This window comes from Notothenia coriiceps, unplaced genomic scaffold (assembly GCF_000735185.1).
Source record: "Notothenia coriiceps isolate Sejong01 unplaced genomic scaffold, NC01 NC01_scaffold00015627, whole genome shotgun sequence".
NCBI lineage: Eukaryota > Metazoa > Chordata > Actinopteri > Perciformes > Nototheniidae > Notothenia > Notothenia coriiceps.
In genome coordinates, this window is record NW_011348328.1 from 42,346 (window position 1) to 57,892 (window position 15,547).

At 39.9% G+C, this 15,547-nt stretch overlaps 3 protein-coding genes across 4 annotated transcripts in view; 1 reads left to right on the forward strand and 2 right to left on the reverse strand.

The window, feature by feature from the left end:
• The window catches only part of LOC104949045 (GDP-L-fucose synthase-like), a 12,044-nt gene extending 1,921 nt beyond the window's left edge, over positions 1 to 10,123 (reverse strand). The window contains exons 1-9 of the mRNA XM_010775322.1: positions 9,969 to 10,123; positions 9,679 to 9,793; positions 9,439 to 9,567; positions 9,090 to 9,163; positions 8,474 to 8,607; positions 8,294 to 8,358; positions 8,078 to 8,144; positions 7,847 to 7,926; positions 7,448 to 7,547 (exon numbers count right to left, since the gene is read on the reverse strand). Of these exons, the coding sequence (XP_010773624.1) occupies positions 7,448 to 7,547; positions 7,847 to 7,926; positions 8,078 to 8,144; positions 8,294 to 8,358; positions 8,474 to 8,607; positions 9,090 to 9,163; positions 9,439 to 9,567; positions 9,679 to 9,793; positions 9,969 to 10,123 (919 nt within the window). The remainder of the gene's footprint in view (positions 1 to 7,447; positions 7,548 to 7,846; positions 7,927 to 8,077; positions 8,145 to 8,293; positions 8,359 to 8,473; positions 8,608 to 9,089; positions 9,164 to 9,438; positions 9,568 to 9,678; positions 9,794 to 9,968) is intronic.
• gtf2f1 (general transcription factor IIF, polypeptide 1) lies at positions 643 to 6,313 on the forward strand. Its single transcript, XM_010775334.1, has 12 exons — positions 643 to 879; positions 1,476 to 1,541; positions 2,015 to 2,061; positions 2,342 to 2,414; positions 3,144 to 3,337; positions 4,408 to 4,578; positions 4,684 to 4,889; positions 5,413 to 5,563; positions 5,650 to 5,705; positions 5,811 to 5,945; positions 6,051 to 6,121; positions 6,290 to 6,313. Exons 2-12 carry the CDS (start codon positions 1,530 to 1,532, stop codon positions 6,311 to 6,313), a joined length of 1,140 nt encoding a protein of 379 aa, XP_010773636.1. The 5' UTR covers positions 643 to 879; positions 1,476 to 1,529.
• Positions 10,124 to 10,735: 612 nt separating the features above from the next.
• alkbh7 (alkB homolog 7) lies at positions 10,736 to 12,950 on the reverse strand. Of its 2 annotated transcripts, none has more exons than XM_010775324.1 (4): positions 12,653 to 12,950; positions 11,738 to 11,911; positions 11,449 to 11,573; positions 10,736 to 11,335 (listed from the first exon to the last, which is right to left on the reverse strand). In XM_010775324.1, exons 1-4 carry the CDS (start codon positions 12,821 to 12,823, stop codon positions 11,215 to 11,217), a joined length of 591 nt encoding a protein of 196 aa, XP_010773626.1. In that variant the 5' UTR covers positions 12,824 to 12,950; the 3' UTR covers positions 10,736 to 11,214. The 2 variants fall into 2 exon arrangements, with proteins under 2 accessions (XP_010773626.1, XP_010773625.1); XM_010775323.1 differs by having other exon boundaries at positions 12,551 to 12,950.
• Positions 12,951 to 15,547: the final 2,597 nt, after the last annotated feature.

The following is a 15,547-nucleotide window of genomic DNA, read 5'->3' on the forward strand; positions in this document are numbered from 1 at the left end:
ATATATATATATATATATATATATATATATATATATATATATATATATATATATATTGCACATATAGCACATATTGCACAGTTGGTTGGTATTTATTTAGCAGCAAGGGGTGATAGTCGTTTCAATTGGCCAATCAGAGAGCTCGTTTCAATGTGCTAATCAGAGGGCTTTTTCAGTAAGCCAATAAGAGGGTTCGTCCCGATGGGCTAATAAGAAGGCTTGTTTTAATTGGGCCAATCATGTGACTTGTTTAAATGGGCAAATGAGAAGGCTTGTTGCAATTGGCCAATAAGGGGGCTGATTTTAATAAAAAGTTGAATCATCATAAGACATTTAACAGAAAGTATTATTAGCAAGTATGCAAGACTGTCTAAAAGTGGTTTCGTTTGCCTCCAATTATGACCCTGTGAATGCCAAAGCAAATACAAAGTAACATTCCAACTACTTCTATTTAGTTTTGCCATAATCAATCTGTCATTATTTGTTGTCAAGAGTGTTCTGCCCTCGTGTGGTCAACTTGGTGAACTAGATACGTAAGATAAGTTATAATGTGGACAAAGATTTAGTTACCTTTTGCTGTATACAGCAATAATGATTGATACGGAGTCTGCCCTCCGGATGGCTTTGAACACTGGCATTGCAAGAGCCATAACTCGATGCTACTCTGTTACTTTTAAATACCACTGAGATATGTATAATATTATTAATTGAGACATAGTAGCAGTGTGGTTATGTGGAATAGTAAAACTAGCCTGAAGAAGAACATTACACACCCGATCCCGCTCCGGGCTGCTAGGAACCATATGAGTAGTCTAATGTTTCCTGTCGACGCTTTATATGAACGGAACGATTTCAGAGTGGAGTAATCAACGCAAACCGGTAATTCAGATGCAACTATTCTTAATGCTGTTAAACTTTCTTTCTATATGTGAGCACTCTAAGGTTTGCATTTTTGTGTCCCTTCATTTTACACGAACGCCATTTGATTTGGCTGTAACCTAGTAACGGTTAGCAGCACTATAATGAAACGGGTTGCTATGCGTGTTGATACTGTTGGTGTTAGCATCAAATGCTACCATCCACGGTTCATAAACCGCTCAGAGACGTTATCAAGCTTAATTTTACGCTCACTGACAATTGTATTCGTAATTTAACAGTATGTAACTCTCATGGACATGGGACCAGTGTTTTCTGTCCACATGAACTATTGCTACAGTCGATTAAAGCTAAATATAACAAGTCTTTGTCAGCTTGCTAAGTGTTACTTACTGTTGTTACTATTTCCAACAGACACTGCTTTAGCTACATACATTAACATGCACAGCTGCGTTGGATACATTGCCACTTACCAATAACACATGGATGAATACTAGGGCCACTTTACTTTTTTATTTATATGTAACGTGTTTTAAAGTCACATCAAACCGTTATGTGGAAACAAAGCCTTTATTAACCCATTTTTCCTGTTATCACAGTGAACCCACTGGCCAACTATTGATGTGGTAGTTTATCCACAGAAACGACCAACCATGACTTCACTGGTAAGTGTTCACTCTTTTGACTTTCAACAACAAAATACAAAATGTCTCTGTTGTCCCTGTTAATGAAGTCTGCTTGTGCAGCGATGTAATCTTATGACAAGTTAACCGTAATGCAGCTACAAGTGAGTGGCCTATGTTCACCTATATATTTATATTATTACTCACATTTTATTTTACCAAAAAGTCCCATTCACAAACATGTATTTTACAACCTGGCCGTGGTAGCAATTGTACAAAAGCACTCATTAAAACTCAACATGTGTGAAATGATATGTAAACACTTCCACATAAAACAGAAGCAGAAGGAAAAACACACGCCTCCATTACCACATTTTTTGATGCCCTTAAACTTATCATGAATACAGCATTTTCTTTTTCATTTATGTTCAAAAGAGGAGGTGGTCTGTTTTGGTGCTGCATGTCATTTAAATGGCATCACATATGGAAAGATAAAGCCTTTGTTTGTCTTACAGGGGAGCAGCAGTTCCCCGTCTACAGAATACACAGTGCGAGTCCCAAAGTGAGTACCGTGCAAATATCCCAAGAAGAATGTCCGCACAAGCCTTGTATCACATACCACCGCTTTGTGTGTGTTAAAATGATTACATTTATTTCTCTTATTGGTGTTTTGCAGACGTTCAATTAAATAAAAGCCCTATCTGCCAGATGCTGTTATATATTTTTATAAATCAATATGGATTTATTGGACTGAGTTGTTTTTCTGTTTATGTAGTTGTCCGTGCATGGAATTGGTTATGATCAGACAATACATTTATTTCTGTATTCTGTTTGTCTCTTAGAAACACCAACAAGAAGTACAGCATTATGGGTTTCAATTCAGGAGACAAGGTCAACTGTTCTGCCTGGACACAGGTGGGTTTCATGTCAGTGTATTTTCATGTGACAGACATTTTGAGCACTCCCTGTGTGGTGGGGCACGGAGACAGTACTGAAAGAGAGAAACGACAAGCCGTGTGATCACCTTAAAAAGAGTTTAGGAAGAGATAAAGAATACAACAATATGAACATTGGATAAAGCCATGCTCAACATTATTTAACATGTTTAATAATGGGATTTATCTCACTGTTCATATCATCATATCAATACTGTCAATACAATTTCCCAATGTCTTTGAGAGGTAAATCAATAAAGATTGAGATATTTCAGAAATAACTAAATACACATTTTAAAATATTGATTGGAGAGTTTGGTCTATTTAAATGCTACTGAAGGTACCATAACATGCAGGTGAGTGGGGAAATATGTGATAGACTTTATTCTCCCTGTGTCACCATCCCTAGCTGCGTGCTTACGTTAAGGCAATTATTACTTGTTGGACTGCAAGTTTCCTTTCCATGTTGAGTTTAAATACGCAAATGAATCATTAAGTAACGTTTTCTTTAGGTGCATTTACAATAAATCTACAGAAGCTAACCAATGGTATTGTAAATGTTTCGACTAGTCTGAAAGAAATGTTATGTAAGGAAGAAGCCCAAACTCTTAAAATTGACCAGTGCATAAATAATAATATTCGCCTTTTAATTAGCAGCCACATGGTCCATCGTTCAGTTTTGCAATTCTCCCTACCTCTCCTTTGCCAGGCTCGTATGGAAAGAGACATGAGTGCTCGGCGGATATACGGGGAGGAAGAGTCGGTGGATGGCGCGGCTGGCAGTGAGTTTGGCAAAAAGCAGCGCGAGGAATCACGGCGGAAGAAGTATGGCATTGTGAAGCGTGAGTTCAAAGTGGAGGACCAGCCCTGGATTCTCAAGGTCAATGGCAAGGCCGGCAAGAGGTGAGGAGATAGACGCTGATGTATCTTCAGCATCGTACTTTTTTAACATGTATAAGTCTGGAGGGAACAGCTACATATTTGTGATGTCATTTATATGTTTTCATATTCGCTACTTCATACCTATATCTTTCAGCCATCCACTTGTCATTTTGAAAAGTTCTTCCATGTGTTCTATTCAGTTTAAACAGCCAGCTCACAATGCACTGCCTTTCGAAAGTATTAACCCCCCTTGCGTTTTTACTATTTAATTGCATCAAAACCTGTTATATAAGGATATTTTTGGATTGATTGTAAAATTAGATGTGCGGTACACAACATGATGCTTTAATTGAAGATTGAGGCAGCACAATATTTATTTAAATAACATGCTCTAAACTTGAGCACGCATAAGTATCCACTCTCCAAATTCAGTACTTTCTACAGCCACATTTTGCAGCAACTACATCTGCAAGCTCTTTGGGTATGTCTCTAAAAGCTCCGCAGATCTATCTGATGAGATTTTTCCCGTTCTACTTTTCAAAACGGCTCGAGCTCCTTTAAGTTTTTCGGGTTTTGCTGAAGTAGAGCAATCTTCAAGTCTTACCAAAGGGTCTCCATTAGGGCTGCTCGATTATGGCAAAAATCATAATCTCGATTATTTGGGTCAATAATTGATATCGTGATTATTAAAAACGATTATCGATTTACTTTGAAAAAAAAGTTTTTTTAACAGTATGTTCAATCAACTGTTAAAAACATACTGTTCACATTTTATTTTTCAATAAATGGAGGTTTTCAAAGTAAATGGATAATCGTTTTTAATAATCGTGATAGCAATTATTGACCCAAATAATCGAGATTATGATTTTTAAGTATAATCCTACTGAAAAACCAATAAAAAAAAAAATCAAATTAATAATAGTTTTATTTCGATTATGTTGTTTACATAATCGTTGCAAGCCAAAATCGTAATTGCGATTTAAAATACGATTAATTGAGCAGCCCAGTCTCCATGAGTGTGTATATGCAGGTCTGTTGGGGAATCCTTCCTGTTTGGATTACAGCAGTCCTCTCCCTCTGTCTGTGTCCAGGTTCAAAGGTCTAAAGAAGGGTAGTGTTACAGAAAACGCGTCCTACTACATCTTCACACAGTGTCCCGATGGGGCGTTTGAGGCCTTCCCCGTCAACGGCTGGTACAACTTTGTACCACAGGCCAAGCACCGAACGCTCACTGCTGAGGAGGCGGAGGAGGAGTGGGGCAGGTGAGAGGGTGGGGGAGGAACAGGGAAGGATGTTTTGTTTGCAGTAAAGGAAAAGCAAACTATAAGTACAAACACTTAATATCAGACATTATCTTCGTTTTACAGACGAAACAAGGTGGTGAATCACTTCAGCATCATGCTTCAGAGACGTTTCCGGGAGCAGGAGCGCGGCTGCGATGATGACGACGATGAGAACGAGAAGGGTGGGAAGAAGAAAAAGAAGGGAGGGAGAGGGGGCGACCTGCGCATTACCGACCTGGAAGAAGACCTGGAGATGAGCAGCAGCGACAGTAACAGCAGTAACGGGGATGGTGAGAAGAAAGGGTTTTCTAGTAATCAATATTCTCAAGTTCTGACATACTTCCTGTTTGGATTACACATTTTGACTCCCCGGCCGTTTCTCAATCTCGAGGAAACTGGCTTCCAAGCCAATATTTCAAGGATGCTACGTCATCGAGTGCCGCCGAAGGACTGTGCCAATCTCCAGCATACTTGGAATTCCACCGAGGCCGCCTCCTTGGTTTGGGGGTAATTTCGAGGCTGCACATGGGTAGACTTCGCGTCCTTAAAATCCCCACAATGCTTTGCGCACGGACCAATTTCCCCAAATCTGTGGTGGAAAATGTAAGGCGGGGCCTCTCATATGACGCACACTTGCTAGCCTGTTCCACTCTTCGTTTTCCGAATGCCAGGAAGGATTCTTGCCTCGCTTCTGAAGGAAGTGACTCGGAAGACATGTGCTACCAAGCAAGCATCCTCGTGATTGAGAAACGGCCCCTGTCATTACGTGATTTATTATTATTTATTTTTTCTCCCCCCCTTTTCATTGAACAGATGGAGAGAGCAAACCAAAGAAGAAGAAAGAAACAGGGAAAGGAAAAGGGAAGAAGAAGAAGAAGAAGGGCAGTGACAAAGAGGCCTTGGAGGACAGTGATGACGGAGACAACGAGGGTCTAGAGGTGGATTACATGTCGGATGAGAGCAGGTCAGACACCCCACACTATACAAAAACAGTTTTTGCTCGTTGTATTTATTCTTTGAATAGTTTGAACCTCTGTTTTCCTTCTGCAGTTCAGACGAGGAGCCAGAGAAGGGGAAGATGAGCAAAGGAGAGGACCACCCCAAAGGTCCGACTTTGACTGTATTTCCATGTTTACGGCCTAACTGCCACCACTGAATGAATGATTAGTAAATAGGTTGTTCTACATCCAATATTTGTTCTCCTTTTACAGGAATAGACGAGGCGTCTGAAAGTGAGGAAGAGAGTGAGGAGGAGAAACAGAACGAAGAGGAAACAAAAGAGGAGGAAGAAGAAGAAGAGGCGAAGACAAAAACGCCAGCTCCAGCAGAAAAGAAGAAGAAAAAAGGTACAGAACTCGTGGAGACCGATGAGGGTCGGATAAAATGCATTCACAATCTGTTCTGCTTGAGGAAGGTCAAATCAAATGATGGTCTCTGGTTCTGTGTCACAGACAGCAGCGGCGAGTCGGAAACCTCAGACGACAGCGACATCGAGGGAGAGACGGCCTCAGCTCTGTTCATGGTGATTAGTGTGTGTGTGTGTGTGTGTGTGTGTGTGTGTGTGTGTGTGTGTGTGTGTGTGTGTGTGTCTACCACCTGANGACAAATATAAAAGACTATCTTTTTACATACAAAATACATGAGACTCAATACTCGCTTGTTGTACTTTTGCGGGCATCCAATTCGCTAGGGGGCGATGTTGCAAAACAACTAGAAGTCTGTATCTACTTGTCTGTATCTACTAGTCTGTATCTGCCGCCTCCGACGCTGCAGCTTCATACTATTGAAATGAGTGTAGATTGTCTTTGAGAACTGCTCACCTGTGGAGATTGCAGTGGCAAAGTGTTCCTGTGTAGCTGGAACAGCACTCTGCAACCACAATGTTGCACTGCTGTTCCAGACCGCACACTACTCCACACTCAACCTGGCTGCTGCACCCCCTGTCCTCAGCTGCACTGAAACAGAGCAGCGATGGCACAAGCCAAGAACCATGGTAAGTACAGTATGTGTTCACAACCAATCCACGGTTTAATGAGTATTTCCTTTGTGCCAAGAGCTGATTTAGTATGTTGCATCAACGACCTTTTCAATTAATTTGACAATTATTTTGTGTAATTAATAGGGTGTGAAACCAGGCAGAGTAAGTGACATGGTGTTCATTTCCACTAAGCCAAAGCAGTTTACAGTTGCTGATGGTGTAAGGTAATATCTATTGTCCTAAGTAATTGTATGTAGCATTTTTTGTATCTACTTTCTGGATATTGTACATCTGTTCATCTGTTATATAAACTAGCATTACTTAAATATGCAGAGACTAATTGAAATGTTTAAATAAGTATTTTCCCCCCCGATATAACATGAACCTATGTTTTGTAAAAGTTTATTAAATGAATCTGTAAAATGTTATCATATTGTGGATTTATTAAATTATGTATTTTCCTTTGTTATTTATGTGTGCGTTTGTTTTGAGGATATAATTCATTAGTACCTAAACATAGTATGGTATAACGGCTTTTTGTAATGACCACAATGAAATATTGGTTTGGGAGCAAGAAATCTTTTAATCGTTGTTGCCCAGGCTTGCCGAAATGAATGGAAACTTATCTCCCGATTATAACGGGACGAATTTGTACAAAGGGGCACACAGCAATGTAGTGCCGACTTTCTTACACGCTGGAAGGCCAATCGCTTTTATTTACCCCGAAATCCGCTCATTCTTGCTCTTGGTGTGTCATAACAAACTATCAAGCTGTCAAGCTGTCAAAACTCTGTACTCAAACCGGAAGTACTCGGCCTCAGTGCTTAAACAACAGTATCACTTTTTTAGCATTAAAAAGATGAAACTGACCTTCATTCAGAGGTGTGAAGGTGAAGTTGGGGCGGTAGCGTCTTAGCTTAGCATTGCTGGCGGTCTTCTTCATCTGGCCATCAGACATGGTGGTGTCAAACTGATGTTAGCGGTTAAGGTGTCTGAAAATCTCCCTTGGAAGTGGTTGCTCTCGATTAGGCGTCACTAAAAGAAAATGTTATGAATAATTATGTTTCTTTCTTGTGTTCAACTTAATAATAGGTTGTAGGTATCAGCAAAAAAAATACCCATATTGTGCTTCCCTATAGGAAATAAGGTTAACAGTTTAGTGTTGATCTGTTCTGTATATCTCAGGGTCAGTAAACCAATAAGCATCTCAAAGTGATAAACTGGTCTGTGCACACTGTGTAGCATCATTTGGAAAGTATAAAAGGATACTTGTATTTTTCCTGTAAAATCCAGAGCCTTTGCGATCAAGTCCTCAGCCTCTTTGATTGAGAGTTCCTCCTCTTCACCCACTGAAAAGAAATCCACAGTAAAATGTATATCAAAAGACATTTGTTTTTAAAAAGAACTCCCCCCAGTTGTTTTTGTCATATGAAACAATCGGAAAAATACCCAGAAGCACATTTTAATGATTGCTACAGGTGAGCAGAGCAGTGTACTCACCAGAGAGGATAATGGGGTCAATTTCCTCATATTCTCTCAGGACCCAAACGATTAGACGACCCAAGTCCTGAGAGTAAACGCAGACCATTTAAGAATGTTTGTCATTATTTCCTCTTGATAGCCAGAGATTCCTTTGGCCAAAATAAAAAAAACAATATACAAAGCAATTGTATACAACCACATGCCAATAATAAGGACTATATTGATGACTCGTACCAGAGAGTAGATGAACTGTCTCCTCGGAGCTCCAGAGCCACAAACGTTAACAGGACTTCCTTCTTCTGTGAAAGGGAAAATAGTCTTTATTACATAGTTATTGTCTGTTTCTGTATATGTTATTGACTGCTTCTTGTCAGTTTGGAAATCAAGGTGCATTAATGTGTCAGCGTTAATCACTTTTGGCTGTGTACGTCTTGTTAACCAGTGCCGACAGCACGTGACCATTCTCTATGCTGAAGTTGTCGTAGGGGCCAAACACATTGGTGGGGATGACCGCTGTGTAACGATGACCGTACTGCTGATAGTACGCCCTGTCAACACGCACGCACGCACGCACGCACGCACGCACGCACACACACACACACACACACACACAGAGTAATGAGACAGAGTAGACACAGACGATCACTTTTTCTGCATGCATTTATATTCCCCTTTTAACTCTCCAGCACCAACAGTAAATAACATTTATTTGTTGTGTCATGACTCATGACATCCTTAACTAGAAACTTGATCCCTCACAGAGCCCATTGTGCTTTGCGACATTCACAAATTGAACTGAAAACACCTGTATCAGTGGATAACAATCAACTATGGATGCTGTCACAGAGCAGTGGATTGTGTTCAGGCATATAGGCAAAGCCAAAAGTTAAATAAGCGCTACAAAAGACAAATTAGAAGCTATCTGCCTTACCGGGTGCAGACCCCCACATTTCTTTGTAGAGGATGAATGCATGTCAGATGCACTCTTGTTTCTACACCCCACCCCTGTTTGCACCTCAAAGCTGCATACCTGTTCTGAACATCAATCAACCTTTTGGCATGCGAGTATCCAAAATTGGAGTCATGTGGTGGTCCGTTGTGTATCTATGAGAGAGGGGCATTAAAATACAGATAGACTTAAAGCAATGCCTTTTGCTAAAAATAAGAATGATTGCACTAAATTGCTCTGTAGCAACATGTACCCTGTCATCATTTAGTGGCATTAAAGGTCACCTATTATGCAAAATCCACTTTTTCATGTCTTTTATACATAAACATGTCCTTTTTTTTAGAATAAATATTTTCCTTACAAAAGTCGATTTAATCTCAACAAATATCCATGTAATTAAACAAAGGTCTAATTAAAAAATAAAGTATACCATAGTCTCATCGATGGGGTATGTTGTCTTGTCAGGGAAGATGCAACTGGACAGGCAAGACACCATTTTGGTGACGCCCATCTCGTGGGCTGTTTGTAGCACGTTGTCATTGATTTTGATGTTGTCCCTCTGTGAAGGTGTCAGACTATTAGCCATTACATTTAAAAGAAAATGTAGATATTCTTCCTAAGACTCCACTTTTACAATAGATTTTCTGAGTTAGATCATGCTCTATCTCACCAAAAAGTGCAGGTTCTCCTTCATGTGCAGATAGAGTCCTCCCACTTTGGCAGCCAAGTGGATGACATGAGTTGGACGATACTTCTCAAACACAGCCCTGGTCTGCCCAACATCTCTGTTTTAACATGTATTTAGAATCGGATAGACATTGGAAAAACACACAATTCATTAAGTGCCTGTTTGTTTTTCCCTGCACTATAATATCCATGTTGGAACTCATCAATAATCAATAATAGTCAAAAAAAATTGTAGGGACAGTCGGACAGAAGAGTATGATTGAGACAACTTACACAAGATCAGCATCTTTAGAGGAGAGGAAGGTCCATTCCTCTCCCTCCAGTTTCCCACCTTCCTCCTGCGCCACATGCTCAATGGCTTTGCCCACCAACCCAGATCCACCCGTCACCAGGACACGCATTGGCACCACTTTGATCTCTGACCCCATCTTCTATAGCTGTGCTAAGTGAAAATAACACCAATAAAAACAAACATTTCCCTCATTACATTACTTTAAATCTGATAGACATGAATAGTGTCCATTCATGTCTATCATAAAAGCAGATGAACCATTTTTTTTACAAAAAGGAGAAAAATTCTGAGCTGAATAATATAAAAGTCCTTACCTAATTTAGAGAGCAGAAGTAAGTGTTGGCATTGCTATAGGCAGTCCTGTCTATGGACCGTGTGTGTGCTGTTCTTTTAACCTGACCCCCCCCCTTCACTTTGAAATAATGAACAGGTGTTGGTTGTGAGGCTGTGTAAGACTCCTCCTATAGCATAGTCTGCTTTGTGATTCATGCAGATGCTACCATCTAATGGCCATGTATTTTAGACATAACTTTATGCATGTAAATACGCACACATACTGTATATGGTGCACTCAAAATTAAAAGATGAGGTACTTAAAAAGGTGTGATGAAATTAAGTTGAAATAATAGTTGCAGTCAAGAGAGAACTTTGTCCTGCCGCTTTAAATACATATGTGAGCACGCTGGGAGTGTGTATAAAAAATGTCCACAGCTTCGACGAACTAAAAAGAAAACAGGAATGAAAAGAATCCAAGTTCACTTTACATTTATTTGGCAATTATTCACAAGAGTTTGTATTGTACATAAGTGGAGGAACACCTGCATAAAAACATGAATAATCACAGGAGCCAATCCGCTATCTTATGGAGAACCAACAACATATAAACAATTATTTCATACATTTAATTGAGTGGTTATTGACGAACGACAGCCTATGTGGCGCAGGTGCACTCGCTGTGAAACACCACCGCTAGTATGCTGGTTCATTTAAGTACTGTTGTACTGTGACTCAATCCAATAAATATTTCTCAATTGTACAATATGGAGAGTGTCTCAACTGCAATAAATGTCCCGGACACTTTACCATAGATGCATATCATATCAATATATTAACCAAACAAAACTTGGTAATTTATGGTACATATTTTTAGATCTTAATGGTGATCAGTGACATCATTCTTTATTTATGTTATGTATTGTTCATTTCCAAGCTGAGAGGAAGTGGTTGTTAACTCGGAAGGTTCCGACAGATGACGGAGATTCGACGCAGCCGAGGCACTCTCTGTCCGTTAAAAACAGACTCCTCGTCTTTCAGGATCTGGTGAGTGAAGTTATATCTGGCCTGGTCCCTGTATGGGAGAAAGGAGAGCAGGGTGAAACAAATAACAGTGCTTTCAAAGTCAAGGATTTAACAACTATAGGACATAACTCAATGACAATATACGTAGACCACATGCTGGACCTCAGTATGTAGAGGGAGAATCGGGGCAGCAGCAGGTCCAGCCATTCTTCGGCATCATCCTCCTTCATTAAGCGCATGATGCTGTCTGACAGGAGACTCAACCCAGCAATGGTGCTGCCGCAGAACTGAAAAAGACAGAGAGAACGACAGTAAGACCACATCTGATGGGGTAACAGCGGAGCCAACACAAAAGGCTGTATCAAACTGTTACAGTGCTGATGGTATTGTAAATGTTAGAGCATTTGTGATTGTTTTCTTTGTCTGAATGCAGAGAAAAAACAAGACAAACCTTGACACTGTCAATGTGAGGCTTGATGTAGCCAGTCTTGTCCAGATCCAGAATGTGCACCGGCCCGAGGAGAGGACTCCCCTCAGGAAACGCTCCAGATCGAACACGACTCAAGACCTCCTCACACCTTTCCCCCCACATCACTCGCTCAGTCTCTCGGTACCCGTGAATAGCCTGAATGAGGTGAAGTGAACACAGCAGAAATGACAATTTCACCGTCATTTAAAATACATTGGTGCTTTAAGTTAGCAGTGAATGGCAAAACTGTTGAAATAATGAGCAAAAATAATTCAACAGCCTGTGTTGGTGCTGTTGGTCACTGGAAACATTTGCATACAAAGTTATTAGATGTGTTTTAATGTGAAACTATGTGTCTATTGCAGGCTTGTGTTGCACTTGTTTTAATGTAGATTCTTACTAATTGTTATTGCTGCAAACGTAGGCCAGAACAGTAGAGTGGGGTTATTAAGAGATTTGCATAACCAAAGACTATAACCGGAAACAGGAAAATACACAACAGGTGTAGGATTTGGCTAAACAAATAAATGTTTTATGTTATATAGTTACTGACAGATTCAAGAGAAGGTCTATATTTTGATAGCTATGAGAGAAGGCTGCAAAAGTGATCCTTTATTTTCTTGATAGGTTCTAAAATGTCAGACGGTAGCCTTCATCACGTTATTAATTGAGCTTAATTTATCGTAATTATGTAACAGGTGTGCGTTGTAACTCCTAGATGCACTTTGAATAACCAAACGTGAAATGTGTCTATACCCTTCTCAACTATTATCCCTGTACTTCTGAAGTACTTACACCGTCCCAATGGTCAAATTCGTAGCGTTTCTTCTTCAGGCCTAGCTCCAGCTCTTGCATGAAAGCCCCTTCCTCCTCCTCAGTGATGAAGCCCGTCCTCACCTCCACCTGTGGGCCGAGTCTCTGCACCAGCTCCGGGTTTGACCCGACGATGAGAGCCTCATCCCGGAGAGGCAGCAGGCCGCTGCGGGCAGACGAGCTCCGGCAGCGGGGCTGACTGCTGTAAACGGCTGGTTTGTGTATTCGTTTTAATACATTCAGCAACAGTTTCATCCTCCTGTATGTTATATTATTATAAACTCACTACACCGTCTTGTTTAGCTTCAGCTTTGTTTTGGTCTTGTAGCCAGAAGTCAAGCAGTTCTGTGAGACGCCATGTTGAATACGCGTTGCATTGTGGGAGGCGTAGTCTTCGCTCAGAACCAACGTCACTAGAAAATAAATGTTTTTTAGTTTTTCCCACACTAAATATACATTGGTCTGAAAAAATATTTTTGATAAATATTATTAATGGCTATCTCAAAAATAATATAATATAATATATAATAATATATTACCTAAATTACGCTATGCCCTTTGGCATAGACTGAGTAACCTTGGGAAGGTGACATGCAGTCTAAGAGTCTAACACATTTCTCTGATAACAAACTTATTTTAGGACATGTATTTATCCTATATATACTGTTTTATATCAAACATAATTGGAGCTTGACTTGCTTGGATGCTTTTGTATGAAGTGCCTTGTATTACTTACACTTAATTTATTGATTAATCAAATAGAAATTGATCATACTCTCTATAGACTTATTGTCTTGTATTTTTATATCGTATAATGATCCTGAGAAGGCAAGACAATCAGACAACAAGGTACAATGAGGACACATTTGAATTACAATCAATTATGATATCATTTCCAATCAGCTTGCATATATTGCTTTATATATCATATGTGCACTTCCAGACGTGCATGCAGGTATGAGCCTTACAAGAAGCTTACTAAGTGCAACCTTTCTTCTTGCTCTTTGGCTCCTATAGCTTTAGGATGTGAACACACAGAGGAGAGGAGTGACTGCAGATGTTGCAGTTCTTCCTTGTGACCACTGGAGGGAAGTGGAGATTCATGAATGTGAACAGACTCAGGTTAGTATCTACTCCATCTGTGCTAACAGCTGGTGAAAACCTTAGTAAGTAAAACGTTTAGAATAAATCAAGTGGTGTTTCTAACAAGTGTGTGAACGCAGGTGGACAAAACACTCCCTAAGGTCTTTATGCAAGGCTGCTTGTTGTTATGCAAAACATTGTACTGATTTGTTTCAAATCATATTATTTTATTTCATAAGCTAATGATAACTGAATTGTTCACTATGCAACGTACTTGAGTAACACACCCTATCATAATCAAACAATAAAGAAGTACGCAAATAACTGATTGTGTATTGAAACAAATAAGAAATGTGTATATTTAGGGGGGAATACAGGAACAGAATATACAGAAATTAACGGGAAAAATAAACAGAAATCAATCCAAACATAATTACATGAGTTCATAAATAATACAGTGTTCGTTATGTTCTGTGTACCTGAATAAGGGAGATGAGAAACACATTTGAAGGATTGAAAAAGAAATGCACCATCAAAAGAAAGGGAGAGCTCTGAGAGCAGATTAGGTGGTGACTTCATCCTCACAAGAGAATCTCCCAGAAAAAAACACCAGGCTATTTACCACCAAGGACAGTTTACTGCTGTCTCTCTTTCCCTCTCTGTTCTGCTCCATCTTTTGTTTACAGGCGAACCCTTTGTTAGTGGAAAATGGGTAAACAAGGAGAGTGAGACACTTCCTCTACCCTCACAGGAAATCTGTAGATCCTAAAACTGATGTTTAAATTGTGTATCAGACGGCTCGAATCTAAGAAGGGTAACTGTCAGGGAGCCAGGAGGAGATCGAGAAACAGAGGAAGGAAAAAGAGGAAACGTACAATCTTTCCACCTGCATTATTCTATATAATTATAGATCTTTATAAATGCATTATTTAGGAGTTCTTATTTAGGTTTCTTTGCACATTGGTCTATCCACCATTCACATTTAGCTTTTTAGCATGTGAGCATTAGCCAATATGTAACATGCAATTCCAAACGCCTACTGCATACATACAAGGATTGTTAGTGCTCCTTCTGTGAGCCTGCTGTTGGTCTCGGTCAGTGAGCATCTATAATAAAACTAACTCATACCCCCCCCTTCCCTCCAACACACACACACACACACACACACACACACACACACACACACACACACACACACACACACACACACGCGCCCATTTCATTGTTGGATGCCATGTTGCTGCCCCCAGCATTACACTCATCCAGCCACGATGAGTGTTTTGGGCTCATATTCTCATTCCCAGTTGGTGCACTCATTTAAAGCTTCTACGATTCACTGCATTATCATCGGTCAGCGTGTCCTGGAGGCATCATTATGTCTTCTGGTGAATCATGCAATTAAACTGAAATCACCACAGAAATACTTGCCAGTGCTCACAAGGTATGTGTGTTGAACCTGTCTTAAAGGGAAACTGCACCAATGTAACACATCAGTGTCTGTTTTTCTTAGGAAGTACTACCCGATATGTAAAAAGTCATATAACGGTAAGCCTTTTTGTGATTCCAGAGGAACTGTGGGAATTCTGCTAAATTGCCTCAAGTGATTTCCTTTCCATTGAATGTACATCACAAGTCGAGCAATGTTATGGCAGTGAAAGGCTCAGTCAGTCAGTCAGTTCACTTATAAGCTACCACCGTGAGGTTGACCTAAGGACACTCACAGTGGGTAAAAGCAGGGAAAATGCAGTATAAATCTCTTATGTTGTTTAGAGTTTCAATACCTGAGTGTGTGTATCAACTTTGGTGTAGTGAAAAAAATAAGAGGCCGTGTTAAAGATATTTTGTAATATCTTTAACACTGCCTTTTATTTTTCCAGTCCATCTTAAAAAGTTGGT